The sequence below is a fragment of the Dermacentor silvarum genome, chromosome 7 (assembly GCF_013339745.2).
Source record: "Dermacentor silvarum isolate Dsil-2018 chromosome 7, BIME_Dsil_1.4, whole genome shotgun sequence".
NCBI lineage: Eukaryota > Metazoa > Arthropoda > Arachnida > Ixodida > Ixodidae > Dermacentor > Dermacentor silvarum.
In genome coordinates, this window is record NC_051160.1 from 16,577,356 (window position 1) to 16,600,449 (window position 23,094).

Here is a 23,094-nt window from a genome sequence, read left to right on the forward strand (position 1 = left end):
GGTCGCACTTTACGTGTTCTGCGCGCATTTTCCTACACGTGCGCGAGGGACGTCGCGCGGGGACATGCTGCTGCCTACATTGCGTGGAGATGTCAAGGCCTTTTTTTCCCCACAGTGTTTGCTATAATGGATATATTCCGTTCGCAGCAGACGTTGTGTGACCGATGCAACGGGAGGACCGACTATACGCAACAAGATCAGATACATCGCGTGTACGCGTATGCGTATAGTCGCGCGCGCGCGCGCGCGGAAGTGCAGTGTATGCTACTCATTCTTCTACTAGACCTGCAGTGCCGAGCGCGGGAGCAAGTGGCATATTGAACTGACTAGTGTTTTCAAGGTAATTTACGTCAGAAAATACGCCGAGCACGATGTGCATACGAGCTGCAGACACGCTAGCCTCCTTGTTTTGTAATGTGAACATATGAGAAATCGTTAATTCTGTCACGAGGAAACTACTCAAAGGCAAAGAAGCCTCTGGGAGGACAAACTATTCAGGCGTGGGCTAAAAATAGGTCGCGATACAACATCATCCTTAGAATGGTCCTTGATAAGACATCCGTAGTTGGATGTCCGGTGGATGTCCCGTTTGTCCTTGAATCGGTTCACGGATATCGAAAGACGAGCTTGGATGTCCCACGGACGAAGTGTTTTCACTAGAATCAACTCTCAATACGCGTATAGAATAGATGTCAATTGGGCGTGTTGGCAAACGTATATGATGGGAAAAGCGCTACTGAAACGGGGACTTAGCAAGAACACAGGACACATCGCCGTGTCCTGTGTTCTTGCTAAGTCCTTGTTTAGTAGCGCTTTTTCCATCATGATCTCAATACGCGGCTGCGCGTCTGACCACGATCTTGCGTTTCCTTGCAGCCACGTGGGCCCCGTGCGGCGACACGGCGTGCAGCAACGGAGGTGTGTGCACACCCGGCTGGAACGAGCAGCAGTCGTGCGACTGTGACGCCACTTCGTTCAGCGGACCCACCTGTTCGGACGGTAGGCATGCAGAGAAACACGCGCGCCCAGCATGCATGGATGGATGGATTGATGCTATGAGCGTCCCCTTTGAAACGGGGTGGTGGGTTGCGCCACCAAGCTCCTGTTATTATTTTGCCTAATGTCCTACCTACATTTTTGAGAAAACACACAGACACAAAGAATTCCCAGCATCACGCTTTTTGAACGATTACTGAGACTCTGTTTTTGTACGTCTCCGTTGTTTGCGGGTCTCCCTACATTTCTACCACCAAACCTAAAATCGTCTTTTACTAATCTCCATTGCGGACATGTTTACTTTCCCCCCTGCTATCCCTGAACCCAAGGGCTTCAAGGAGGACAGAGGAGCCTAAACTGGCAGCTGGGTAGACATCCTCACATTCCAATAAAACATGTTCCTTCGTTTCCCTAGCTTTACCGAAGCAAGCACATGCGTCTTCGTCCTCGGTGTACCTCGCTTTATAACTACGCGTGCTAAGGCACCCTGATCTCGCTTCGAAATGCAGCCCTCTGCACACGGCGCCCTCTTTCGTTCGCAGAGAGCATCGCGTACAAGTTTGGACCCCGGCCTGGCCTAGTACGCTTCACGCCGAGCGGCGGTCCGCGAGCGGCGTCTCGAGCCGATCTGCTCGCGCTGGCTTTCCTCAGCACGGCCGACGACGCGGTGCTGGTACACGTGTCCGGACCCGACCAGCACTTCCTGCTCCTGCACATTGTGAGTGGCAAGTGGTCTCCGGAGCGCCTGCCTCCGTCCGTTGCGACTCGGAAAGAGCACAAGTTTCAACGTGACTTTATCCAAACAAGACAGAAAGTTGACAGCAAGATGGTGGCTTGAAGTTATGAGCAGTAGCTCAACAAGACGTTATGTCCCGGCTTCACCGACATTTCTTGTTCAAACTGAACATGACTTTATGGTATAATTTGCGCTGCTTAGGTCGGACGCTGACGCTGACTCGTAAACCCGAAACGGACATATACCAGTGTTTCCGTGATGTGCCACTTCAGCAGCGTAACTTACACCATGCAGTTAAGCCATATACCAGTTCGCCCCCGTCAGTCAAAGCACTTTGGGACATTACAACACCACGATTCTTGAATCAGCACTATGTACTTAGCAAATCGTCGTTGTTATAGATGCGCTCACGAATCGTCAGCACCAGCGAAATATGACAAATTCTTGAAATACTAACGCAGCGTGCTGTTTGTATCTGACACCAGCAATTCCGCCCGCCCTCAAGAAAAAGGAGCCAGCTGCTGATACTTGGACGATTTGTCCCGCCTCGAGGTCTTTCTTGAGGTACGCCTACTGCAGGAATACAAGGTAAGACCTCGAGGCGGTACAAATCCAAGTATCAGAAGCTAGATCCTTTTTCTTGGGGGCAGGCGGAGGTGCTGGTGTCAGAGACAACCAGCAGCGCTGCGTCGTAGTTAAGACCTTGTCATATCTCGCTGGTGCTGACGGTTCGTGGGCGTATCCATAACAACGAGGATTTGCTAAGTATAGTGCTATTTCAAGAATGGTGGTGTTGTAATGCCACAAAGCGTATGGCTCACAAAGGGTATAGCGATCTCGACCAGGTGCCGGCCCCAGCTCACTACTCACTCTTCTTTCAGGACACAAAGTGTCCAATCGTATTCACCCATGGTGGTCTTGAGCCGGATGATATCGGCGTAGCTCGAGGCAAATCTCGAAGAAGGCAGTATGATACGATACATGAGAACATGGGTATTCATATGGCACCCCCTCCTTATTATTATATGAGATAATTGATTATGGAGCTTACGGTCTCTCTTTTTTTTTTCTTCGTTTCTATTTTTTTTTCCTGTTTTTGATACGGTACAGTGTACGGCAACCGCAATCCCACCCCCTCATCTACCTACCTACCTGGCCGTAATGCCACAAAGCGTATGGCTCACAAAGCGGTATAGCGATCTCGACCAGGTGCCAGCCCCAAGCTCACTACTCGCTCTTCTTTCAGGAGGGCGGCAAACTGCTTGTGACATACAGCGCGGGAAACGCGGGAGACCTGACGGCCAGCGATCCCGGGCTGCGAGTGAACGATGGCCGCTACCACGTGGCCCGCGTGCGTCGGGACGGCGCCAACGTCACGCTCACCGTCGACGACCGGACGGCGCACGCGAGAAGCATCAAGGGTGAGGAGACCTATACCTCTGACACAAGCGCGCGCCTTGCATTCTCCGAACGCGCGCCTCTTAAGGGTGCGTTCTAATTCTGCAGCCACCACTGGAAACAGTATACGGTGGAAAATTGGGCGAGTTGGAAATGATTCATTCTTCCAGCGCTCGTCCTGTGTTGTTCCCTTCTTTGTGTTGCCGTCGTTTTCCGCGCTGATCCAAAGAATGATGGAGACTAGTTAGTCTATACGTTGACAGCGTCGAGCCCATCGCGTGCGAGCCCGAGTAATAATGGGACGCACCTGAAAAAACGCATTAGACGTATCTGCGACTTGACGGCACCTCCCGGCGACAAGAAAAAGCTAAGGGGAGCACGAATTACTGCTGTTTCTTAACTTTATTCGTGTGCGAACCTATGCAAAAAAACACATTTTTAGCTGCGCTGTGACTTTTTTATTAAGCGCATAAGATCGAAAGCGTGACTACGTTTTCTTCCACACAAATACAGTGACAAAGGAGACCTTCCCGTTGAGTTTCCAATCACTCTCAGTCTGTTGGACAAGATTACTCCTGCGTGTAGTGTGTCTAAAGCGCACATCCGCGTATTGGACAACGTGTGTATATTGGCTCATTGTGCCATATCATGATCACGTGCCACCTACCTCTCCCTGTATCTCCCACTTCCCCTTACCCCACTGAGGAGTAGCAGCTGGCTAGAGACACGCTCTCCAGGCCGACCTCTCCCCCTTTCTCTTCATTAAAATGTACTCCTCATCAGTCTGTTAAGCCGCCATGGCGTTTGAACAGCAAAGTAACCAGCATCGTGTCTTTTATTTTTGTCTTTTTTATGTTTCATGTTGTCCTCGCGAAGTTGTCTTTTTGCCGACTTTGTCAGAACTGGAAAGACGGCCGCAGTCTGCTTAAGCTGTAATATATTTAGTCGTCTACGGCGCCAGTATTGGTACACAGCCTTATGATCAATCGCCCCCTGGCGTTGCAGGTCGTGCGCCGGGCGTGCTGTCGCGCTACTGGTCGGTGGAGACCGGCGGATTCCGTAGCAGCCACCAGCAGGGTGGCGCCGACAGCGACGCAGTGCAGCGTCCCTTCGAGGGCGTCATGGCGGGCCTGGTGTTCGACGGCGTGCGCCTGCTGGACCTGGCCGCCGAGAACGAGCCCCGGGTCCGCATCCAGGGGGACGTTCAGCTTCTCCTCTCCATCCCGTACGAGCCGCCCAAGGGGTCGCCACGCATGCAGCAGGTATAAGGACCGCCCCATGTACCCGTTGCGGCTAGTCATCGCGCAGTGCAAAATTGTCCAGTGAGTGTCCCGTATAAAGAGCCTATTGATTATGCCGCCTCGGTGCGTTCGATCGATAGTGCCAGATCTCGTTTCCTTTAAGTGCGAGTGCAAGCTACAATTCTACGCAGAGCGCGCTCCGTCCTTCTCGCGTATACTAAATCCACGTCTTCAAAGGCGTTCTGGAAACAGTCAAATCTCCCGTTTGGTCCGGCTACCCTATGGACACGCGTACATACATGTTGCCGCTGACTCTATCCATTCAATCTGCACAAATGAGGATCACGCGTCCTTAATTTCGTTTGGTTGAAGTGACATACTATACAGCGCAGGCCGACTGACTGAAAGTACGTTGGCAAAGCGTTCTTTGTGTAGTCAGCGAAGGGCAGTGCTCAGTAGAGTTCTTCGTGAAACAGTAGTGCCAGGCACCATATATTTTCACGTTGCGTATCTGTGTGTGTGAGTCTGTGAGAGAGACAGAGAGAGACCTAGGACGACGAAAGCTGCAAGAGAAGGTGGACGATGATATGTGTAGAGGGAACCCACATCATTTAGTCCTATATTCAAGCCTGAATTGTCTCAGCACCACGGTATAGGTATAAGAGGGCCTCGAAAAGCAACTGCTGTGGTCTCCTTAGCGTGGACGACGTTCACTAGCGCGACATCAATAAACGTCCTCTCAGGTTCACGGCAAATTTAGTGCATTCAACGGTGGCATTGTGGTGGATGGCCATGTGGGCTCGTTGACCAGTCAGCCATACTGAATTGGGATGATATTCAGAATGACAATCAGTAGGGATGAATTGGATGACATTGCACATTCAGGCCTTTTGAAGGCGCCGTGTGCCCACCACTTCTTCAGCTTGCGCATTTCGGAGGGACGATGTGACATCGGCCGATTTGTGTGTACCGCAGCAACCGCGAGCCTCTCCCGGATCCTACGAGGGCGACGACCTGGTGTTCTCGGAAGGCTCCGGCTGCTTCGACAGCGATGACGACGATTGCGGCGCGGACGGCTTCGGCTCCGGTAAGACTCCGGAGCAGGGCACATGCTTTTCAACTCGCAGTGTTCATCGCGTCAAGGGTGCCTCAGTGTCCTCCTCGCCCGCCGTTCCGTACGAAGCGGCGGGCGAGGAGGACACTGAGGCACCCTTGACACGATGAACACTGAGAGGTGCCACCTGCCTGTAGAATTGAGAGACCGTGCTTGGTTGCCTTTAACAGCGAGGCTGAGACGAAGCGCGCCGAGGGGGTTAAGTCTTCCTCTTGTCCCTGTCTGCCAGGACTGAACTGCTTTCAAATCGTTAAGGTTGAAGTCGGCGCCTTTTCGGTCGTCTTTCTAGTCTTTGTTTTTCGCCCTCACCCGCGCTGTTATTCGCCAACCACGCACTCTTATACAAAACTCGCCCAGTTTTCCATTCTCGTGAGAAACCGTGGGCTCGCGTCTTTCCAGGGGACGACCTCATCACGGCCGTGTACGTGCAGCCGACCGCAAGGCCGGCACCCTCGCCGCCGCCAGTGGTGGTCGTCACGCAGGGCGACTGCGACGACGAGGACTGCCTCGACGGCGGCTCGGGCTCGGCGCCCGACGGTGACGACGACGACGGCGGCGGCGCGTCGCCGCCGCCGGCGCCTCCCGAGCAGAGCTTCTCGAGCAGCTCGACGACGACGAGCACGACGGCCGCGGCGCCCACGGCGACGCCGTCGACGTCGACGACGACGCGACGGCGCCAGCACGAGTGGAGCATCGTGCGCACCTTCACGGTGACGCGCGCGCCGTGGCAGCCACGAAGCACACAGGGCGCCCCGCCCGCCGTCATCAGCGTGCCCATCCCCGAGTTGACGGTGCCCGACCAGGAGAGGGCGCGACCGGCGCCCAAGCTTAAGAGTTCGGCGGACAGCACGGCCCTGGTGATCGGCGTCATCGCCGGCATCCTCATCAGCATTGTGATCGTGGCGTTGCTCGTGTACCAGTTCCGCAGCCGGCCAGCAGGTGCCTACAAGGTCGAGCAGGCCGGGGCGCCCGTGGTGGCGGCGGGGGCCTCCAAGGGTGCCGCGGCGCAGCAGGGCGAAGCTTACCAGCCCGTGGCCACTGCGCAGCAACTCAACGGTGCCGTTCAGCCCAAGGCTGGCAACGGCGCCAAGAGAAAGAAGGACCTTCGCGAGTGGTACGTCTGAGCCTCTCCCCTGCAGCGCAAACGACAAAAGAGTCTTTCAAAACCGGCGCACGGCCGCGCAACCCCTACTTTCTCCGTCGCACGGCTGCATTGGCACAGCCAAGAATCGTCTCCAGCGCTCGTGACGTGCACCGTGACGTCACTGCTACCAGCAGGCCCCCCGCCATTGCCGTACAAAATAGACTTTCGCAGCAGGAGGATTGCATATCAGTTGGACAATGCCTCCACCTTGGTTCTGCCCCGCGTCAGCAAGAAGATGCCCCGTGCCCGTCTTCGTCTTTCTTTCATTGTTTGTTTCTTTCTTTCTGTGACAAAAGGTGCGGGCAAACCTCCCGTGCTTTGTGATGACGTCACTAGGTGGACAAGTGTTAATCGTGCCGCGAAGGCAGCAGCGAGCGACACCAGCAATAATTCTAGAGGACTGACGACAGTGCCGTTAATAAAACTGGGACTTTGCGTGCGCGTTGGTCTCACTTTCTCCGTGCTCAAGAAAAAGAAAAAGAAAAAACGGCGCGTGAACCACCACGTTGCTGTGGACTAGCAGGCCGCAGTGAATACGCCCAAAACAGCACCCCCATGAAAAAAAAAATGGCGGCTCCAATCTGAGGTGCTACCACTTGTGTTTGAACGTTGCTACACTATGCCTACACGTTGCTACACAATAGCTTGGCAAGGGAACAAGAATTCAGGATCGCCAGTCAGCCTCTAGAGTCTGTAAAGGAGTACCTTTATCTAGGTCAATTACTCACAGGGGACCCTGATCACGAGAAAGAAATTTACAGAAGAATAAAATTGGGTTGGAGTGCATACGGCAGGCATTACCAAATCCTGACTGGGAGCTTACCACTGTCGTTGAAAAGAAAAGTGTACAATCATTGCAATCTACCGGTGCTACATATGGGGCAGAAACTTGGAGTTTAACAAGGAAGCTCGAGAACAAGTTAAGGACCGCACAAAGAGCGATGGAACGAAAAGAGACAGGAAGAGAGCAATGTGGATCAGAGAACAAACGGGGATAGCCGATATTCTAGTTGACATTAAGCGGAAGAAATGGAGCTGGGCAGGCCATGTAATGCGTAGGATGGATAACCGGTGGACCATTAGAGTTACAGAATGGATACCAAGAGAAGGGAAGCGCAGTCGAGGTCGGCAGAAAACCAGATGGGATGATGAAGTTAGGAAATTTGCAGGCGCAAGTTGGAATACGCTAGCGCAAGACAGGGGTAATTGGAGATCGCAGGGAGAGGCCTTCGTCTTGCAGTGGACATAAAATATAGGCTGATGATGATGATGATGATGATGATGATGATGATGATGATGATGATGATGATGATGATGATGATGATGATGATGATATGCCTTGCACTCAGTCACGACAAATGAACCGTTTCGAGCCCGATCGAGGTAGCGGGATCGATTTGCGGCCGCGGAGGCCGCATTCCGAGAGAGGTTGAGTGAAAAAAAAAAAATCTCGTGTACCTAATTTAGATTGAGGTTAACTAACCCCAGGTGGTCAAAATTAATCCGAAGCTCACCAGTATGTCTTCCCTCATAACCCAATGTGAAATTTTAGGGCGTTATAAATCCCGAAATTTGGGTTAACAATTACGACTCATGCAGGTGGAAGGGGAACAGGTGAGCACGCGATGAGTTTGTCCCAGTTATGCGATACATTCCGCTCGCGTGTAGCGACGGCTGATAACAGTATGTTACTCCTCGTTCAGTAAAGCCCCTGATGCAAACGCCTTGGGGACACAGAATGAGCTCATGAATACACATTCCTCATTACTGACTGGCTGCTTGCGCAGTGCTTATTAGGAAAACTTCCGAGGTGATCAGGATCAAAGCTTGGGCAAGTTGGTTAAGATGAGTGCAGAAAGGAAGCGCAAGTGACAAAGACACCTTGAACAGCAAGGGGGTGCCGATAACGTAAAGCTACCAGTTCGACATTCTTTTCTGCCGCCATGAGCCCTCCGCGATTGGTCAAATAATTTCGGGCCACGCCCACTTCGACGTCACGAAACCGCTAGAAAGCTTCCCAGTTGACAAAATTGTGTGTACGCGCTATTCGTGCATTATTATGCCGAGTAAAATTATTTTTTAATAGCCACAGACTGCCCCGTGCCAAAGGGAATAGAATATGGCTGCCCGCCGGCAGCTCAGGCGCTGGCTGTTTCGAGCCGCCGACGAAAAGAGAACAAATTTCATCTGAAGACGAGTTTGATGTTCGAATGTTCAATCATAGAGAAAGGATATGTTCTCTGTTGTTCAGTTTCGAGGCCATTATCATCTACTGGACCAGTCTATGCGGTGATTGTGTGGCGACGTGGCCAAGAAACTCGCGAGATGTTCGAGCGATATACTATAAGTGATACATCGCCACGTTCCGGACGACCAGCCTCCTGCAGTTGAACCAGGAGTATACGCTACCTATTGCTCTCTATTGCCGCAAGAGTAAAACGGGCGTTCTACTGTGCCTCTCTCTTTCTCACAAGGACAGAGTACAAAGAACATTTCACTCTGTCGTTGCTTACGGAGTGAGCAATGCATTTCACTCCAGCCGGCATTTTGCGAGAGTAAAACAATGCCTTGAAGAGTCAATCGGTCACTTTACTCCTGTGATACTCCCCTCAACGTTTAGAGTGTCGTGGTGACTTGTGCAGTGAGTGGCGTTGTGCGCGGTGCCGCTGGGGAGCGGCGATAACGCGAAAGACTTCGCTCCGCGTTCCCTAAAAGTGCGCGAGTACGTGCACGCGGACACACGCTTTTAATACGTCTCAAACTGGCAAAGCGGGCCCACAGAACCCTGCAATGCGCAGTCATTGAAACAATAGGGTTTGGCGAGACAATGTGACGAATATTCCCAAGCGCTATTGATTTAATGCTGCATTCGCACATTTCACATACGGCAATAGAAACAAGGGGATTAGAAGGGCCCTATTTTAAGCCAGGGAAAGCATAGCGGAAATTATATTGGTTACAATTGATGAAAACGTAGAAATAATAAAGGGAAATGAAAGTGAGCCGAGAAGATATCGCACACGGGAGTCGAACCCACATTCTCTGCATTACGAGTACGGTGCTTTACCAATTTAACTACCACGGCGGCCATGCTTCCGTCATCTCACGCATGCGCAGTATCGATAGAACCCTTGGCTCACCGACGCACACTTGAATGTATCACTCTGCTACATGGGATTGTACACGGCCAAAGTTACATTCAAGCACCGATTTCCTTCAGTCATTCCACTGGGCGTGCCATGCGCCGTTCCCACCCACTTAAGATTGTTCCTTTCCAGTCTTTTGTAAATTGTTTTAAGCATTCTTTTTTTTTCCAAGAATTGTTGAAATTTGGAACAACCTAGCTGTTTCCTTGCGAAAAAAAACCCAATGAAGAGTTTTTGAAAGGATTGTCTAACCACATTTTGTAATTACGTTTCAGATTTATTCATTCAATCAATCAATCAATCAATCAATCAAATTTTTATTATTTCACAAAAAGGTTTTGCAGATATAGGTATACAGAAGGAGGTCCCATAGTACAAACTGAATTGGGACCTCCTGTTCATGGTTAACATAAAAGTTACAATGGCAAGAACGGTAACTGAATGAGTACAATTGCAAAAATGATAAATAATAATACAGACATAAGTAAATAACGATATTAAAGGACAACAATGTATCGGCAGTAAGTAATATAGTGAAACTAGGTAAAACTAAGATATAAGTGGAGGAAAAATAAATGGAAAAAAAGAAAAATTAAAGAACAACTATGTTGGATACGTTGTTTTGATCTACTGTCTGGTGTATCCACTCCTGCTATGTCTCGTGTATCGAGACAGCAGTATCTGTAACTAAATAAATAAATAAATAAATTATTGATCAATAAATAATTAATTATATTAACTTGGGTATTCGCATTCCTCCAACCTCTTATTTGGTTATTGTAAAACCTCACTATAACGAAGTTAAGGGGGGACTCAAGATTACTATTTTATAACTAATATGATTCGTCGTATCCAATATTGCATCTACTGCAATACGAATATATATGAGGATTTCCAGAGGAATTTTATTTGCTTGGTTATATCGATTATTTCTTTATATCCCGTTTCGTTATAACGAGTATGTGCAAAAGACTAGACGTGGGAGTGTAGCTACTGGGGATAGCATCAACAGGCTGACTATCGATCATGAACAAGCTTGTTTCTCCTTGCCAGGCTACGGAATAATATTTAGCTACATTACCTTACAGTACTTTGCCCACATTGGTCTTCAAACTTATACTGTTGCGTGTTCGATCCCGATTGCGGCAGCCGCATTCCGATGGGGGCGGAATGCAAAAACGCTCGCGTACTTCGATTCAGGTGCGCGTTAAAGAACCTCAGGTGGTCAAAATTAATCCGTAATCCACCACTATACGGCGTGCCTCATAATCAGATCCTGGTTCTGACACTTAAAACTCCAGATTTTTTTTTCAGGCGTTCTCTAGACGTTCCGTGTAAAAAGGCCTCAAATCATTTGTTGCAAGTCATCTCCAACGTTGGTCGAAAGGGCAGCGTCATAGCTGGAAAAGGAAGGAGTAGAAAACATGGACATAAGGGAAGCAAAAAAAGAGCAGTCACTACGATTGAAATGCCAGAAAGTTCCTGCCCTGGCTGTGAACTGAACAGGAACTTGCTTTTGTATGTGGTGGCTGTAAAACGTTTTTAAGCATGAAATGCTTTTAGCTGCCCTTGTCGGCGACCTTCAAGTGATAGCCAAAAGCCAGAGCCGTTATCCGCGCACTCATACGAGAACATCCGGGCAATCAAAACGAGAACATGCCAGGAAGTATAGCGAGAACAAAGCGAGATCATCCGGGCAACCAGTCAAGACTTAAGCAAATGCGGTCTCTGGCCCCCAACCCTTTGTACAGGACCGCATTACATACGCTAGTTACTCTCCAAACAAGTAAAAAAAAAAAAAAAAAAAAAAACATTGCTTCCGAGTTCTTCCTGATGTTTCTTCACAATATCACTCAAGCTGTAACTTCTAGCACGCTGAAGTTTTATTTGTCATTTCCAATAGCGACGTTCAAAAAGCAGATACAGGGACCTAAGGCCGCACATTTGCAGCCGACTACTTCGATGGGGTAGGAATAAAAAGTGCCGACAGACGCTGAGCACGTTGGACTGTTGCAGAAAGAAACGCCGTTGAAGGCGGCGGCACCACAGGCAGCAAAAGACGCCATATGGTAGCCATTTCATGCTCACATCTACTCTCGATTACGGGAGAGCCAGTATTTTGTCGAAATATTGTTTCGCGCCCAATCCTCGTTGCGAACGCACTCGTACCAGCTTTAGGGGAAACCTCACATCATCATTCTTTACGCATTAGGGCGCAACAGAAAATAATATGGTTTACAGGGAAGCTGTTAGCCTCTAGTTTGTCGGGATTTTAAGCGAAGCTTTGTAGACTCACAAGTGTCGGCGGTGGTGGTGGTGGTGGCGGTGTGACGCTGAAAAGTTGGCCGATCCTGGTGATAGCGCAGAAAGGACCCAAGCTCAATGGCACATGCCCCTGTCATGTGGGCCGATCCTGATGATAGTCCAGAAAGGGTCCAAGCACAATGGCACATACCAGGGACAAAAAAAGAGAAAGAGAAGAGTGTTGCTGTATATCACGTATAACATCTCACAATATATAAGCAGTAAAGTCTCTCGTGCTTTCAGAAACTATATACGGATATTCTACACGGACGCAACGAGGCTAAACACTAAGGTTACCTGGTCAGTGTGTCAATTGGTATAAAAACAAATGCGAGTTCCGCTTGTGAGTCGGGGTGCACCTTCTTTTTATAGATAGCTGATACGTGTGATAAGGTCGTCTGCGTCTGATGACTGGAACGTGTACGTGCTCGCAGTACGCAGTGTTCGAGGTAGGGCCCGGGCTTGGGAAAACAGCAGACACCGGCCGCCCGTAGAAATTCTCCAACCCGGTGAAACGTGAAAAGTGAATAACAACCAATCGGACCATGCAAGTTGAGTTTCTTCCAGCAGGCTTCCAAAATTTAGCGAGGGTTTTCTTCAGCCAAAGTCAGTTGCATTAGTGCAAATGCATGACTTGGAAACGAACTGAACCAGTTGTAATGGAATTTAGCTGTGCGCACAGTCACGGTCGGAAAGCAACCTAGTTGCCTGTGCGCAGGTCGAACGCTCCGAAGCTGGAAGGACCGCTGTTTGCAGTTGCTTCTAAATTCCTTGCGAGCAAATGAAGTGACAACTCACCGCGTTGCATGACAAAACAGCACCTTCTGCTTGTACCGCTATGCTAAAGCGTGCTATGAAAACTATATGTCGCTTCGCGGAATAACATGAGTCATGATGAACTTCAGACTTTCCGAGGCAGTTATCATTCCTGCTACCCAGCCTACAGACAAAAGCACATTAGCGAGAATATTCATGCTGCTTAATGCATTAGTCACACTAATGCCGGGGCAGAAAACTATAAACGAACAAAAATCAAATGAAGCTTAAGCGTACGTCACTGTAATCTATCAAAGCGCCTGCCTGAACAAAGTACACTCCGAGATTTGAAACGCCAGCAAGATATTTAAAATAAACAAAGAAAAAGCAATTGTCTACTCGCTGGGAACAAAGAAGTCGACCCGAGTGAAGTGTTTCGAACAAACCGGGATGTATATAGTATCAGTCACCTTTTCCCAATTCGGAAGTTTCTTATCCAAGTCGACCTCCGATGCGCGTCGTCTGCTTCTTTCTAGGAACGATGAAATCATACAATACTACCTTTCCACCGCCATGACACGCATAACAATACACAACAAAAGTCTTTCGACATCCGTCTTCTTTTCATTTTCGGGCTTGTGCGGGGCGGCATCACGACGATTTGAAAAACTACGAGGCATTCGGCGCATGCCGTGATAGGATACCGTCTTTCAGCTTCAAACCTGACCTGGATCGGCTGTTTCTCGGCGCGGCCGCTAAGGTAGCGAGCATTTACTTGGAGTCGCGAATACCAACCGCTAGGGGCGCGCATATTATTTGAAACTGAAGCTATCTTTCACCGTACGGGATTGCCTATGTATACCACGAAAGAAGCCGTGTACATACGACATGCTGTTCCTAAGGTTCAGCGCGCGATTTGTGCACTTGATACCAAATCTAGAGATTTGTCCCTAGATCTGGGGATTTTGTAACCAGCTTGGGAGTTAGCGTCCTTGTGGCAATATCTAGGGATTCTTAAAACATGCTGAAAGCAGCTGCCAGCGGCGGATTCCTACATATTTGACGATATTTTGTAATTACACATTTCAATTTCTACTATTTCGCTCTTTGCTGTTGGTTGGAACGCCATTGTCATCGCTGGGATTAGCCACATGAGCAATGGATATTATAAAAAGATATATTCGATCTTTGCAGCTTCGATCGTTACAAATTGCGGTCTCTGAAATTTGGCAGATGTTGATAAGAAAGCGAAAGTAGCGGATGACTAGGTCCCATATCTTGTCGAACACCGTTAACGGTAATCGGCTTGCGTACATTTTGTCCCACTGGGAAGGAGAATCAAAACTAAATGTACGCCCTGCATCCGCTCTCCAGAAGCAAACGACGAAGCGATACAGCCTCAATGGAAAGTTGGACAAATTTGAATTGATTCGTAATGATCTTTGCCCATGACAAGATGTTGAGGCACAAATGATTTTCAAGCGCCGTGAGTTCTGTAGCTTTTGTTCTCGTTTTTCGCGCCATATAGTAGCGTCATTATTCATTCTCACATTAAGAGCTGACTGTCGACTCTTGAAAATAATCATCTATATATATATATATATATATATATATATATATATATAATGATTATTTGATTTTATATTGATGATAAAGCTAGGGATTTTCTAGGGGTTATTCTAGAGGTATCTGGGCACAGGAAGTTGACATCACTGTGTGTGCATTTCCCCACGATTTCCCGAGTGAAAGAGCGCAGTGAACGATGTCGGAAGAGGTTACCTTTGCCGAGGACATAGCTGTCTGACGTCATGCTCCGTGCTGTTATTTTTCCTTCCTCCCCATGACAACAATTCTCTCTGCCCTTCATCAGCACGCATCGTCATCATAATGCATGCGAGACAAAGGGTTCTGTCTCCCCGAGGTCTGCCGCGTCATCCGAAGATGGCTGCATATTCCTTAATCTCAATGCTCAGACGGCCACTCGGCAACTATTACAGTAAAATAATTTACACCCTTAAGAGTGAATAAGGGTGTAAATGTGTCCGTAACTCACACCCCTACACCCAAATTCACACCCTTAAATGTGAATAAGGGTGTAAATGTGTCTATTAGCTCACATCCTCACAACCAAAATGACCCCCTTAAAATTGAATGAACGGCGTAAACGTACCTATAACCCCTCACCCCTTTTTTTACCCAACTTTACACTCTTAAGAGCGAATAAAGGTGTAAATGTGTTTACAACTCAGTATCTCTATGAAACGGGCCTGCATGCTTATATTTAGTTTCATACTAACGTATATACCGCGTGGCAACCCAAGCGGAAAAAAGCTCACACCCTTAGACTCAAAAAGGTTGCAAGGGTGTGAGTTAGAGACACATATTTCACCCTCATTCATTTTTAAGGGCGTAAATTATTTTACAGGGCACCGGCAACGCTTCATCTTCATTGGTACCTCCATCCTCACTGGTACCTCCAGCCTGCCGAACGAATAGGTACCTTAACTCTTTTTTACCCCGTACAATAGTGTACGGGGTAATCTTTCACATCCGGGACGTATCTTCATTCCAGACCGCAATCTACCACGCTATCACTTAACATATATTTTTTTAAATATTTGTGTGCACATTACTTTGGTTTGTTACCACTCCTTCCTGTAGTGCCTACAGGCCTTGAAAGTACGTATAATCATTTCATTAATTAATTAATTAATCATTGGCTTCTCCAGAGTAAAAAAGAAACAACTTCACTCTTCGAATTTCGTGTCCTAATCGCGGTATCCATTATTGTGCGACGTCATGAATATCGCCGTTTTCTGTGAATTGGGGTAATCATTCTGCAGAAAAATTCAGAAAAGAAATGTTTCCCTACCTTTCTAACGCCGTGCAAATATTTATTGAACTACTAGCTTCAGTAATCACCGCTAGGAGCATATGCGAATATTGAAAATTTCGAATATAACGAATCCAACAATGTCCTATTCCATTGGGTCTTCAAATCGAATAGTCAGTATTCGTAAATGCGAATATTTTCCAAATAAAAATTAAATCAGAAATTACCGGATTTTACGTGCCAAAAACCACGATCTGATTACGAGGCACTCCATAGCGAGGGACTCCTCCGGATTTATTTTGACATCCTGGAGTTCTTTAACGTGCGCCTAAATCTATAGACAACACACAAGTGTTTTTTTTTTTTTTTTTCTCATCGATATGTGGCTCCCACCACCGCGATCGACGCCGCGACCTCGAGCTCAGCAGCGTGGCGTCATAGCATCTGCGCTACCGCGGTCGGTATATTTTCCCGAATGTTTTCAAATAGTTCAAGTGCTCGAGTGTACACGATCGAAACGTAAAATAGGAGCAAAAGTGCGTTGGGTCAATGAGTCGGACGTTTCCTTTTAAACCGCGATCCCTATAGGACTCTCCGAAGAGTCCCGATTATACAAACAAACAGCTTATTTGGATCCTAACGCTCCATTTGGACTTCTAACAAACAACGCTTCATAACGTGCAATGTTATAACGGAAACTTGCTAACGTTGTGAATACTACAGGATATAGGAACATCGGTTTGATACTAACTGGCGAGGAACGGCTGTCCTTTATATACAATAGTATGCGAAATTCGACTTGACTCTATTCGCTACTGGCCTACTATTCGATTCGTCATATTCGAATTCGGTCTCCAAAAAATTGATACTCGCATAGGCCTAGTAATCAGCCGAGACCATGATGCAACGCGTACACGGACAGAGCAGCAGCTCAAAGGTCACTCGTGTTATAGGCCAAGTGCAGAGGAAAAAAAATAAACCGAGCCACGCTGCTTATCCGTGCATCGATAGCGTAACAATGCATGACAGATGTTCGGAGACTGCAACGTGCGCAGATACAGATGCACGACGAATGAGTCATATGTACCCATCCGTAAACGCAGCTGTTTGTATACGCTGCGCGGCTTCATTTGACTTATCAAGCGCCTCCAGTGACTGGCATTCTGCTCTCACACATTTGATGCGCAGATTTCGAGTGATGAAAGCAAAAAGAAAAAGACCACCTTAATCCACTTTGCCCTAATTTGTACCAACCTTAATCGACCTTAATCCACTTTATCCACCTTAATCCATTTTAATTCACTTTCATTCACTTTACTTCAATTTCGTTCACTTTACTCCACTTCCTAGGACCCCTTGTACAATACATTGCCATTGCCTTCAACACTTTTTTTTTTTTCGAAGTTCACTCGGAAGTGATTACGCAAAGTATTTATTCTGGATATGAAGTACGGTGCATGTGTAACTGTAAAGAATTGCTTCACTCATATTCTTGTCATCCGCTTTCGAGAAATTTGACACTCAATTGATCTAGAACTCTGTGTCGTCCCAGGCGGCCGGAAGCAACCTCGAGGTGTTTTTCGAAACCACTGAGATTGCGTGACAATACCGGACGCGGCAGCAACAAGGCAATGCACGACGCGTAGTTTCATCTTCATCTCTGCGTCTAAGCAACGAAATGCAGTTTTTTACCATATAACAAACATGAGGAGATGATTGAGATAGCTTTTTTTTTTTTTTTTCGTACATGGAGACGCAGCTTTTGCCATCTAACCGTAGTACTCCCCATAGTTGCGTTCGGGTCTCGATCAGGCGGTTAAGTCAATTTACTCTAACTTGTTCTAATTTTAATTCTGTAGTACTACTGGCGTCGTACAAGACGCTGATGACGTCACTGATGATGACGATTTTGGTACCACTCGTTGCCTACAACGCCGGCTTTTCTGCCTCCAGGGTCATATAACTGTTTCCGCATTAATAAGCATTATTATAAGCAGCAGCTCACGGGTACTTCTCGACCGATGCAAAAGTTGCTTTGCCGCCTTCCCTCCCCGAACATTTATACTCACACGGGTCAGGTCTGGTGCTCGTTTACAGCGAACGGTGATGTTCCTCAGCGGTTTTCGTGCGATGAAAGCCGTCGGTGAAGGCGGGCGTGCGACGGCGCTGTCTGCATCAAATGTCAAAGAACCGCCAACAATGCCACCTGGGTCGGAGTCCAGAATTTCCCACTTTGAAAAGTAATTATCGATGAATATGAAATAAACGTTACACTTCGTTACCAGGCTTCTCAGCGTTGCAACGATCTCCACCCTGGCGAGAGGTTGTTGTGCCGTAAGGAATTAACGAAAAAGTTAATCACCATAATTATGCTAATTATTCAGTTAAGCATCTCGATTCCTCGTAGATGTAACGGCCGCCTCATTCAGTAATTTAGATGAAGGGTTACAATTGTACTGGCATAAGCAATGCTTAAACATTCGGTGCAGCTACAAAAAAAAAAAAAAAAAAAACTACACAGTAACACTTTGAGTAAGTTAGGTTATTAAGGCATTTAGAGCGGAGCGCTGTGACGAAGCGTTACCCCATGGCCCAATCAATTTTGCTACGCCGAAAGGGACGATCACCGAGGCGATTCACTGCTGATCTCAAAGCGCATCTTTGCAGTACGAACTTATAGGACTGCTTATGAGAAGGTGTTCTAACGTTCTCCCACGAATGGCCGCACGGGTAACAATAATGCACAGCTGTGAACGAATCAGGAGGTAGACCCGCACTCACGGCCAATCCATATTCGGGCAGAGGATACTCCAACAAAAACGCAAGAACCACGCCACGTGATTGACTCACCGCGGCCGCCGGGCGTTAGGTATATAGAGTGCCAAGCAACGAACCCCGCGGCGGGCGGCAGTCGCGTGGACGCAGCTGACGTCAGCCGAGCCTGACTCATGTCCCCCGACGCCAGATGTCGCCTCCTCCCCCACTAAACCAAACCGGGACAAGAGCGCTCACCTGTTGAGTGTCCGGGGACGCAGCGTCAGCCAGGTTTCGGGAGGAAATGGGGAGGATCACTCCCGCAGGCCGACTGACACGAGTAAGCGATCGGAACCAAGCGTGGAGGATGGAAACTTGGACTAGGCGGGAGCGTCACGCGAAAATATCGAAGCCTAATCGTTAAAAAAAAGTATGAAGGAAAGGCTAATGGGAAATAGGCCTTCATCACGTCATAGGCCAGTGGTAATTTCTAACCGTCAAGCGCGCTGAGAGCACGGAGGGAAAGAAACAAGCTAGCATGGAGGATGGAAAAAGTTAGGAGGGAGCATCGCGCAACGCGAGTGAAGCCAAATCTGTCGGCCCAACACGTGATCGCACGTCAAAAGGCGCGGTTGGTTTTAGTGTTCCCGCTCTGCAGGCAGAGGAGGCCACGGCCGGGCAGCCAAACAAGCGCGCACCGAATAAAAGCTACTGGCATAGTTAATGGAAACCAAACGTCTCAGCAAATCTCGATTCTTGCTCCGTGATCTCGACGCAAGAGGTCACGTGTTGGGCCGCCACTGTGCAAAGTGTTGGCTTCACGGAGCGTTCGTTTGCCAAGGCTGGCTGCGTGACGTAATGCTCTCTCGTAACTTTTTCCTTCCTCCATGCAAGCTAGGAAGGAAAGGCGCGTGACATTCTTGAAGCCTAGTCATAAAAAAAAATGAAAAGGGACCTATTCTCGGACGGTCGCTTTCGGCGATATCACTTTCAGTGCGCGCTTAGTTGGCTGGTTGAGCACTACGTCACGCGAAGGCGACAGTAGTATCGCCGAAAGTGATCCGTCCAAGAATTGCGTCCCAAGGAGGAACCATGGGAAAAGCACCCAAGCGCATGATATGGCGAGCGGTGCTTTCTAGTCACCTCGCACGGCTATACGCTGGGTTATTCGTCGTCCGCTCCTCTTCTGCGCCGCTCGCGCGGTCTCTCGGAAGTTGTAACCGACGCGGATAGCGGTGCGTACTCTGCTTCGGAGGTATAGTGTCGCCGTCGCACCGGCAACAATGTTTCCAAGTATCAAGGGCGAGAACTAAAGGCAACCAAATGCGGGGAGCAGAAAGCGAGCCGAATGGGTTGTACAAAGCGGCGGCAACTCCGGCGTCCAGCGTACTGTTCCCAGGATTCAAAGCGCGATGAGCGCATTTCTCATTGCTTCCCGAGTGAAAAAGCGGGGAGAGAACGACATCGCGGGAGGTTGCCTCGCGAATGATAGCTGCATGACGTCACGCTCTCCACTAGCCTCTTACTACGAAGCTGTTCAGCCTCTAGTTGGTCGGGATTTTTTGCGTCCGCGTGCGAGACCTTTGCTCACACAGAAATGTGGGCCGATCCCAGAGACAGTGCAATGAAGCGGGAAGGCGCACAGTGTGCTACTTCTCCAAGAGGCACCACATGACGTCATCAGGTGACATCATCATCAGGCGATATCGTCACGTGACGATGCCGTTATCGCGTAACGTAACGTTTGACGTGATGATGCCATCCTGTGATCTTTGTTGCGATGACGTCATCACGCGACGTTTGAGCTAGGTGATGACGTAATCACGTTATCGTCATCATGTCAAACGTTACGTCACCACCACTTGGTCACGTGGGTTTTGGTACCATCGGATGTTAACGCCGGATTTTTCGCTTCACAGGCCCATATGATGATTTCGTATTTATAAAGAATAAGCCGCTCAGCAGTTGTAGTGGCAGTTTTCCACAGCTTCGCTGGACAACCGTTATCGCAGGGCCAGGACGGCGAGTCATTTTTTTTCCCTTTCTCCATCATAATCGTGCGACTCTATACCTCCGGAGCGTACGCTCGATTATCCGCGCGTTCCGACTTCCCATGCAGTTGCCGTGTCAGCGGCACAGCAAAAAAGCGGACGACGAACCCGCTGGGCGACTAAAAAACACCGCTTGCCGTATCACAGGCTTGGGTTTCCCACGATACCTCCTCCTTTGTGTGTGTGTGTGTGTGTGTGTGTGTGTGTGTGTGTGTGTGTGTGTGTGTGTGTGTGTGTGTGTGTGTGTGTGTGTGTGTGTGTGTGTGTGTGTGTGTGTGTGTGTGTGTGTGTGTGTGTGTGTGTGTGTGTGTGTGTGTGTGTGTGTGTGTGTGTGTGTGTGTGTGTGTGTGTGTGTGTGTGTGTGTGTGTGTGTGTGTGTGTGTGTGTGTGTGTGTGTGTGTGTGTGTGTGTGTGTGTGTGTGTGTGTTGTGTGTGTGTGTGTGTGTGTGTGTGTGTGTGTGTGTGTGGTGTGTGTGTGTGTGTGTGTGTGTGTGTGTGTGTGTGTGTGTGTGTGTGTGTGTGTGTGTGTGTGTGTGTGTGTGTGTGTGTGTGTGTGTGTGTGTGTGTGTGTGTGTGTGTGTGTGTGTGTGTGTGTGTGTGTGTGTGTGTGTGTGTGTGTGTGTGTGTGTGTGTGTGTGTGTGTGTGTGTGTGTGTGTGTGTGTGTGTGTGTGTGTGTGTGTGTGTGTGTGTGTGTGTGTGTGTGTGTGTGTGTGTGTGTGTGTGTGTGTGTGTGTGTGTGTGTGTGTGCGTGTGTGTGTGTGTGTGTGTGTGTGTGTGTGTGTGTGTGTGTGTGTGTGTGTGTGTGCGTGCGCGCGTGTGTGTGTGTGTGTGTGCGTGTGCGTGCGTGCGTGCGTGCGTGCGTGAATAAGCTTCAATATTGTCACGTGACGCTCCCTCATAATATGTACGTAAAAGCGAGAGAGGTGGCGAGAGCTGTTGGCGAAAGCAGATCGTGACGGGGCCGGGCGTCACTAATAGCTACCACGAACCAAACAACGCCGTGAAAGGTACACGTCAACCATGGAGGGCATACTTCCCCGGAGACAACACTCAACTAAAAAAGGAGTGGAGGCGTCAGAGGAGGTTGCCTTGCCGAAACTGGCGGCGTGACGTCATGCTAGCTTTTCTTTTTCTTTTTTTTTTCTTCCCATCTTTTTTCTCTGCAGAACCAAGTCACACAGTCATCTCTTATCTATGCGCCCTTCGCGACGCGATTCGCAGATCCGTGACTGCGTATGTTAGGGCCGTCGTCTCGGATACAGAATGAGTTGCTGGGTGCTGAAACACATACCACAGGCCAAGTTCTAAGAAAGTCCTCGGAGTAATTCTTCTCTTTCCCTTTTTTTTTTTTTTTTTTTCTTTAATGGGTGAGCCGCTTGCCGCGATTAACGACATACATGTGGTCATGCGGCGTGCTGACTGCGCGTCGCATGACGGGAATCGAGAAAAAAAAATGTACGCGCATGTATAGCACCACGCTATATATAGCTTATACTGCTTTTCATCAGTTCTACTGTTTCTTACAATCCTTGCAGCTTAAACTCACCCCAATTGTAGATAAGTATACACGGTGGCCCAAGTACCATGCACCAAGATTTTAAAATATGCCAATGCCACGTAGCAGGGCACAACCAAGGTAATGTTGTTTGCCGTCGCTTGGAGATACTCAGATTATTTTTGCATTCCGCCTAATTACATAATTAGTCTTAATTAACGAATGAACTTCTCAAATATTATAATTAGATGAAAAGTGTCAACGAGATAAATGTAGAGCAACTTGAAAAACTCTCGATACAGCTTTCTGTTGCTCAATACGTGCTACATAAAAATGGTTTACCGAGCGCGAAAGAAGCCCGCGAATACACGCGAAATTGCCGCGTGAATGGCCGCTCGAGGCACTTCGCGTGTATTCGCGGGCTTCTTTCACGATCGGAAAAACATTTTTATGTAGCGCGTATTGAGCCACAGAAAGCTGAAAGTGTTGCTCTAGAATTTTCTCATTGATGCTTTTCATCCAAATGTAATATTTGAGAAGCCGATTAATTAGTTAAGACTAATCATGCAATCAGGCGGAATGCAAAAAAAAATAATGATCTGAGTATCTCCAAGCGACGGAAAACAACACTACCTTGGTACTGTCCCGCTACGTGACATGTGCATATTTTAAAATCTTGGTGCATGATAGTTGGGACACCCTGTATATTCATACATATATCTAACGATGCATCTATAGAAGCCTCCTTTCAAATCAATGCAACAGATCCTTTAAAAAAATTGCCATTATGAGTGCTATTGGCGCATGCTGGTTATTAATTCATATACGTAATAATACTGTAGCCAACGAATACCATTTCATGCGTGCGGAGGTGGCTAGAGAGAACCCCGTCCAGTTAACTGGCACTGGCATAAACAACGCATGAAAGAGGTGCTAACTTGTGCACAACAATTTCTGCGTCAGAAATTTGTCGAGAAAGAAACCAAGAAGATTATACTCGCCCACTAGAGCATCGCGACCCAGGCCTCGAATAAAGTGTAACATTAAAGTGTAACCAGCTTACAGCATCCATGCTCCCTTCCTCCCCACGCAGGCCAAGCTCCATGACTGCTGTTAGCAGTAACT

General features: G+C 48.3%; 1 protein-coding gene across 1 annotated transcript in view; it reads left to right on the top strand.

Annotated features, from left to right (window-relative positions):
• The window catches only part of LOC119458601 (neurexin-1-like), a 60,094-nt gene extending 52,958 nt beyond the window's left edge, over positions 1 to 7,136 (top strand). The window contains exons 18-23 of the mRNA XM_049670273.1: positions 877 to 999; positions 1,539 to 1,714; positions 2,979 to 3,153; positions 4,136 to 4,392; positions 5,347 to 5,458; positions 5,885 to 7,136. Of these exons, the coding sequence (XP_049526230.1) occupies positions 877 to 999; positions 1,539 to 1,714; positions 2,979 to 3,153; positions 4,136 to 4,392; positions 5,347 to 5,458; positions 5,885 to 6,609 (1,568 nt within the window). The 3' untranslated portion in view covers positions 6,610 to 7,136. The remainder of the gene's footprint in view (positions 1 to 876; positions 1,000 to 1,538; positions 1,715 to 2,978; positions 3,154 to 4,135; positions 4,393 to 5,346; positions 5,459 to 5,884) is intronic.
• The last annotated feature ends 15,958 nt before the right edge of the window (positions 7,137 to 23,094 follow it).